The sequence below is a fragment of the Hypomesus nipponensis genome, chromosome 10, assembly GCF_054491055.1.
Source record: "Hypomesus nipponensis isolate SF chromosome 10, ASM5449105v1, whole genome shotgun sequence".
NCBI classification, from domain to species: Eukaryota; Metazoa; Chordata; class Actinopteri; order Osmeriformes; family Osmeridae; genus Hypomesus; species Hypomesus nipponensis.
The window spans coordinates 10,892,471-10,900,000 of record NC_140370.1 but is presented as its reverse complement, the minus strand read 5'-3'; the positions used below and the strand labels follow the sequence as shown (position 1 = coordinate 10,900,000).

The 7,530-nt window shown below is 50.2% G+C and overlaps 1 protein-coding gene across 1 annotated transcript in view; it reads right to left on the bottom strand.

Annotated features, from left to right (window-relative positions):
* LOC146271684 (mitogen-activated protein kinase kinase kinase 20-like) overlaps positions 1-7,224 on the bottom strand; it is a 7,789-nt gene extending 565 nt beyond the window's left edge. The window contains exons 1-11 of the mRNA XM_084706558.1: positions 6,861-7,224; positions 5,239-5,326; positions 4,600-4,701; positions 4,410-4,475; positions 4,272-4,300; positions 4,027-4,164; positions 3,740-3,826; positions 2,695-2,769; positions 2,379-2,485; positions 1,036-1,174; positions 1-811 (exon numbers count right to left, since the gene is read on the bottom strand). The exon at positions 1-811 is cut by the window's left edge and continues 565 nt beyond it. Coding sequence (XP_084562684.1) covers positions 1-811; positions 1,036-1,174; positions 2,379-2,485; positions 2,695-2,769; positions 3,740-3,826; positions 4,027-4,164; positions 4,272-4,300; positions 4,410-4,475; positions 4,600-4,701; positions 5,239-5,326; positions 6,861-7,019 — 1,801 coding nt within the window. The 5' untranslated portion in view covers positions 7,020-7,224. The remainder of the gene's footprint in view (positions 812-1,035; positions 1,175-2,378; positions 2,486-2,694; positions 2,770-3,739; positions 3,827-4,026; positions 4,165-4,271; positions 4,301-4,409; positions 4,476-4,599; positions 4,702-5,238; positions 5,327-6,860) is intronic.
* Positions 7,225-7,530: the final 306 nt, after the last annotated feature.

Here is a 7,530-nt window from a genome sequence, read left to right as displayed (position 1 = left end):
AGTTCTGATTGGATGAGGACCGCATGCTCACCTGTACCCCCGAGTGACCTATGACCCCTATCTCCCCCCTGATCTTCTGGCTCACCCCCAGGTCGCTGCGCTGACCTCTGACCCCCTGACCTCTGACTCCTACCAGCTCCCCCAGATTCATGTTGATGTCCATGTCTTTAAGCCCCTCCATTTCCCCCATATCCTCCATGTCCAGAGACATCATGTCTTCCAGCCGTCCCATCCCCCCCGTAAAGCCCTTCAGCATGGTCTGGAGCCTCCCTCCCTCCACCCCTCTCTCCTCCTGCCTCTGCTCCACTATCTCCACTTCCCCCCATCCTCCCTCCTTTTCCTTCTCTGGCTCTCCTCCAAACCCGCCCTGAAAGCCCCGAAGCATCGTGGTCAGCCTCCCACTCCTCTCTAGCCCTCCGCCCCTCTCTCTCTCCCCCCATCCCCTCTCCTCCCTCTCGACCAGTCCTCCAGGGAAGCCCCTCAGCACCACCTGAACCCTCCCCCCCTCCATGCTGCCGCCCTCCTCCTCTCGCTCCCTCTCCACCCATACCTTCTCCTGCAGCCCCCCCTCGCCCTCCACCTCCCCCAGCACGCCCTGGAACCCCCTGAGCATGGCCTGCAGCCGGCCCCCCTCCAGGCTCCCCGTGCCCCTCTCGGTCCCTCCGTCGAGGGTCCTCTCCCTGTCTCCGTTGCTCAGGGTCCTGATGAGGCAGCTGAGGCCTGCCGTGGCACAGTTGGACTCCTGGGACTGGGACCTGAAGAACGACTCGGACCCCAGGCCCCGAGGCAACACCGGTATGGGGGAGAAGAACTGACCAGACAAAAGGTGAAGGGAGAGGATTGAGGGAGAGAGGGAGAGATGGGGGAGAGAGGTAGAGGATGAGGAAAGAGACAAAGAGGAGAAAGTGTAGGGAGAGACAAATACCTCGTCAATATAAAACACAGGACGACCTATTAATATGATGGAGATGTTGAAGAACCATTCACTGAGTTTTGCATCCTGTCAGAACACCACTACTGAGCTTTTCCACTCACAGGAGTGACATTGGACCGCTCCATGAGTCTCTCCTCCCACAGACGTAGTCTCTGCTCTCTCTCCTCCAACTCCTTCTCCTTGGAGCTCAGGTCTCTCTCCAGCTTACGCAGCCTCTCCAGGGTCGACTCAATCTCACACCTGCCAAGACACGCACACACACACACACACACCTGTCAAGACACGCACCCTTTACTGACTTCATATCTAGATGTAGCTGCTGCCCAGCTCCTGCCTTTCTCTCCCAATGTTTCAATGTTTTCCTCTAGGTGTCACTGTAAGGCTGCTAATACGTAGATGCCATAGACAGAGCCCCACACACATAAACAACATCAACTCTCCCAGCATCTAAATATAGACTGACATCTGACTCAGAACCATCTCTCTCCGTCTTTCCCCTCTCCCTCCAACCCAAATCCCCCCCCCCTTCACTCCGCCCCTTAACCCCCTTGCCCCAGTTCTATCTCCTCTTCCCCCACACTCTCTCTCCCTTCTCCTCCCCCCATCCAGGTCTGTACACCACCCATGCTACAAACTTCCTTCATAATTGATTGCCTTACTGCATACTTCTTCTTATTATTATGCTGCATTATTGCATACTCTTGTCAAACTCGCACAGAATCTCTCGCCCCTCCCCCACCCTCTCTCCCTCTTATCCCTCCCCCTCTTCTTCTACCTTCCCCTTGTCCCTCTCTCCTTGTCTGCTGTTCAGCTTTTCATACTTCACATATATTCTCCAGATTTCTGCCCACTCTCATGCCACCCCTTTTGTTTCCTACACTTGACTTCTAGCTGGCCCCCTCAGAAACCTCTTGTGCTACCTCTTCCTCGCCTCATTGTTATCCTCCCTCTCTCTTTCTCCCCCACATTCTCTCCCTACCACACTCTCTCTGACTCTCTCTCTCTCTCTTACTCTCTCTCTCTTTCTGTCTCTCTCTCTCTGTGGAAACAGGCAGGGTAGTGGAGGAATCTTACATGGAGACTTTCCAGGGGGCTTATTATAGACCAAAGCAGAGTACAGGGTCACACATTTAGCTTCACTCCTGAGAGAGTTTGAGAAATGTGTGTGTGTTTGTATGTGTGCATGTGTGTTTAGGGTGAGTGAGTTAGTGAGGGACTTAGAAAGAAAAAGAGAGAGAGAAAGCCATAATCGGTACAGTACGCAAAGTCTGAGCTGCCTGTATCTATGAGACAGTCACGAGAGAGTGCAGAGCTTGCTACATACACTCACAGCCTTCCAGGAAACGCCTGGACACACACAGACACACACACTTACAGCCTCTACAGTGTAAACCTCAGAGACACACACATCTCCTTTAGAACAGGAATGCGAGTGTGTGTATACCTCCACTTTTCCTTGTTATGTAGGAAGGAGTTACACTGGTCTGGCAGGCGGCTGTCATTAGACATGGTCTCCAGGGTCCCCAGGACCTGCTTAAACATCGGGCGCTCCTAAAACACACACACACATACGGATTCAAATAACACAATGTTTACTTGAGGATCATTTGATGCCATAATCAACGCAAACATTTATATACTAATAAAATCCTCTGGCGTCTCAAACCTCCTATTGTGACTCACGAGTAAGGACACCATCGTTGTGTGTGTGTGTGTGTGGTAGAAGTGTCATCCTTGACTCCTGACCTGTGCCCTCTTACCTTAGGCTCAGCCTGCCAGCATTTCTTCATGAGGTCTGCAAAGCTGGCTGGACAGCTGCTGGGAATGGTCAGTCTCTGGAACACAAACACACACACACAAAAGACAGACAAGACAACTGAGCAAAACCTTGTGCAAGAATGGAAAGAAGCTCAGATGACTTCTATGTTCCCATTTAAAGTTAGAGCCCAGAAACGGAATATTCATATCAAGGGTCTCCTTAAAATGAGGGGCTCTGGGCATGGCATCTGGAGTTTTCTCTTGGGATTACCACTTTAAATATCTCAGACAGAGAGAGTGGGGAAAGATAAAGCGAGAGAGGGTAGAGGGAGGTAAAAGGATAGGGGAATAGAGGAGTAGAGGGGATAGAAGGAGAGATGGTTGGAGGGATAAAGGAGGTAAAGGGAGAGGGGGATAAAGGGATAAGAGGGATAGAAGGAGAGGTGTAGAGTGGGAGAAGGGGCAGTAGGAGAGGGGGATAGAGATATTGAGGGGGTAGTAGGAGAGGGGGATAGAGTGAAAGAGACTGTGGGTTATTTAGGGAAAGCAATTGGACTGGAGCCAACATCCTTCCCACAGTACCCAGGACTCATGTTCTCTGATCTGTATGTTAGTTCAGGAGAGAGTGTAGTTTGTTGCTGCCCTGAGAGAAAGAGAAGAAAGAGAGTGTGGTGTGTTTGTATGTCATCCCGAGGGAGAAAGGCTGTTGTGTGTGCCTGTGTGAGGGAAGGAGAGACTGCTGTGTGTGTGTGTGTTATGGGAAGGGAAGGAGGTTCCATTGGATAAGTCAATTACTGGAAAGCATACCAATACATAGTGCAACCCCTCCACCCCCAATATTGCTCTGGTTCTTTTTATCCCCACACTCTCACACACACACACACACAGTAAAAAATCTCCTGGCTCAGCTCCACAGTAGTGTATCCCGGCCTTACAAGAGCAGTGGGCTGACATCAACCCTAAAAATACCCCTCCCCACCTCACAGTGGAAACCATGAGAGCATCACATTGTTGTTGTGTGTGTGTGTGTGTGTTGGGTGTGTGTACCTCTTGTTTCTCCACCACCAGCCATGCTACCTGCAGTCCTTCAAAACCTTTGAATGGGACCTCTCGAGTCAGCATCTCCCACAGCACCTGACAGGACAGGTCCGAATGCAGGAAGAAGTTCAGAGATACACACCGTCACACACTCAGCCATCCACTAACCACACTCACACAATAATGTCTTATAGGGCTTCTTGAAAATAAAATCTCTCAAAGACCTCTGACATACAGCACCGTCTGTACATTCGAACACAAATACACACACACACACACACAACACACAGCCTCACCACGCCATAGGAGTAGGTGTCACAGGTCTCGGAGACAGGGAGACTCTGGATGACCTCAGGGGCCATCCAAGGGAAGGTGCCCACCACGGTCATGTGAGTGGTGTGGGACAGGAACTTAGACGCTCCAAAGTCACAGATCTAGAATCCAACACACACAGAGCGTTCAGCACGACAACTCAGCCCTCTGTCAGGTAAACACACACACACACACAGACACACACACATGTGTGCACGAGGCAGCATACCTTTAGCACTTTGTCTGCTGTCACCACCACTGTCAAAGAGATACAGGTGCATGGAGTCAGTTGACACATTCATCAAGGATTGACAGTTCAGCCATTAGGTGAGTGTGGATGAGAGTGTGTATCCCATCAGCGCATTACCGTTGCGTGACTTGAGGTCTCTGTGAATGACTTTGACAGGAGCTTCTGCATGGAGGTAATGCATTCCTGTTGGAGGGCAATAACAAACACCTGATCAAACAGCAGCCTCTTTTCCTCCAAACATCCTGGAATGATCTGGAAAGAAAGAAGTGTGTATGTGTTTGGCATGCGTTGTTACAGCAGTATGTACCTTTGGCAATGTGCATGGCCCAGGTCATGATCTGCTCCATGTCCATCTCCTCACTCTGCTCACTGGATAGGTACTCATACAGGGAACCCCCACTGGCATACTCTGGAGAACCCAACACAGACACACACACACATGTACCCTGTTGACCTTGGGCCACTAGTTCACCAGCACACTGTAGAGCAGACACATGTAGACAGACATTCACACACACATGCAGGCACACTGTCCAGACCTGTCAATTACTCCCTGGACTCATTTATCACAGGGAGTTGAGAAACGTCAGACCCAGATTAACACCTCAGAAACACACGGTGGCACACACACGTGCACACACATGTGCTCACACTTATACATGCACATCTAGTAGGTCTACACAGTCTGCTGTAACATATAAGTCTGGTGTTCAGACATAGACTTGTTTTAAGACCATGGAAAATAACCCTGTGGAGGATAGAATAGGTCAGATGGTGTTACAGGAAGCCAGGTTATTGGAGGTTGTCAGAGTTTTATTTGAACCACATGACCACAAAAAGACACATCAAAACAGCATGGCTTGAATTTCAAATGTTCTGCCAGTAAACTCACACACGTGCACTCACAGACAGGAAAACACACTTGTTATTTGGACAGCAGTCTGACCTGTGACAATGCCGTAGTTTGGGGCTTCCAGAACAGCTCCATAGAACTGAATGATGTTCTTATGGCTGAGGACACTCAGAATCTCAGCCTGAAGACAGAGAGAGGGAGAAAGAGAGGGAGAGAGAGAGGACCAAAGAAAGGGAAAGAAAAAAAGAGAGATTGAGAGAGAGCGATGAGCTCGAGATATAGTACCGTGCACAACAATTTACAACTCACGGGAATACAGACACCACTGACTCTGTGTGCGAGGGCCGTGGAGTCTTTGTTAAGCCTTGACCAAAGCACATGCTCACTGATTGCTCTTGGCAGGTCTGCTCTAGTAACCAGTGTTTGTGGCAGCATCTGTGTACAGTCTCAAGCCTTCACACTGGGCTCTGACTCTGGCTGGCCAGAGACACCACACCAACATGGTAACTACGCCATCAATCATCTGACCTGACAGAGGCTACAGGTCATAATGCATGTGAAGCAACAACAACTCATTACTGCCTGCCAATGTAGCATGTATCCACTTCACTGAGTCATGGAAGAATGTATGATCATACATTATCAGTACACTGTTATAGACTGATACAAGCCCTCTTTTGTTTGAAAGAGTTGCTCTATTTTGAGGGGGGATTCCGTTTTTTTTTGTATCCTCGTTTTCAAGGAGTTCCTCGTCTCCTCCTTGTACATGACTGCCCTTTCAAGGGTTTTGAATTAGAAGAGGCACATTTTCAAATATAGAGTGTGTGTGAGTAATGGCAGGTGTGTTGGCTTGTGCTGGCTGTTGTTGGCAGTGGCCGTGGCTTTCACCTTCTCTACCAGTGTAAACAGGCCATGGCAACAGACCTCTGGTGATCATCACCCCCCAGAAGGAAGCTACCAACTTAACCCATTGGCTGCTCCCTCAAGCCTGCCGGACACCAGCAGCCCCCCCCCCCCCCCCCCAACGCTGGGCCTGTCACCCTGTCCAACACCCACTGAGTCTGGGCTTCATTCTGTGGCAGGAGCCCCTCTGTGGAGATCCCTGGGTCTCTGCTGCGAGACTCCTACAGTCACAGAACCAGAGCTGTCCTGCACTCCCAACCCTCCCACACACACACTCGCACAAGCGCACATAAACACACACACACACACACACACACACATACATATTGTACACACAGTTAAGTACTGTCTCGTGCACACTAACTCAACTAAACCCACACAAAAAGAGGACCAGGGGAGCAGTCATCAACGAACACTTAATAAACAATACAAGGGGGAAGGAGGGCGAGGGAGAGAAGAGGAATGGGGAGGTATGTTCAAGATAAACACCACACTTCCATTTGGAAGACAACAGAGTGGGGCGGGGGTGAGGACGGGAGAGAGAGAGGGAGGTAGCTGTGTATAACCATTCACCCCTGAAACTATCATAGGCATGGGAGAAGCCATTATGGCACTGTGCTCTGGCACACCAGTATGTCAGTACGAAATACACACACTGTCACAGATACAACACGTGAATGGACTCAATATGGCTGTATTGGGAATGCCTAGGAGCCCTCAGTTCAATTGTATTAGTCTGTGTGGTTAGGGTTAGTGGTTGTGGTTTGTGTATGTGCCTTTGTGTGTGTGTACTGTGTCTGTTTCTTTCTTACCTCTGTCTCGATCTGCAGTAGTTTTTTCACAGCCACTTCCTTGTCCTGAGATATCCAGTGGGCTCTGTAAACACTGCCGAAGCTTCCTCCGCCACAGTTCTCATGGAAGCGCAGGTCCTCATGCTGTATCTGCACGAACGACGCTCCAAGGGACGACATGGCATACTGACAAACACACACCACCACCGCTGCCGACGCTCAGAACACACACACACAGAGAACCGAGCGGAGAGGGAGAGATTTACGAGAACCACCGGGGAATCGTAGCTGAGAGAGGACAAACTTCGGATAACACGAGAGAGAAAGAAGAGAGAGAAGTTTGCTCTTGGTCAGAGTCAGCGAGTTATGGCTCCCTCCTAGACTCAGACAAGGCACCACACTGCCTTACTGTGGTGAGACCCTGTAACTGCACCTCACACACGTGCAAACACACACACAGATTTCCTCCTTCACACACACATAGGACTAAGATTTAGGGAGAGGGAGACAGTGTGTGAGTGTCAATAGTGTGTGTTGTTTGTGATTTATGGTCTGCCCTCGTTAGTGAGTGCATTGGGTCGTCCAGTGCCAGACTCTCTGTTCAAATATGGTCGCTGGCATCCAGGGCATGCCTCCTGCCTGGGCTGGGAGGACAGATTCTATAAAAAGCACCGAACACCGTGCTTTACCA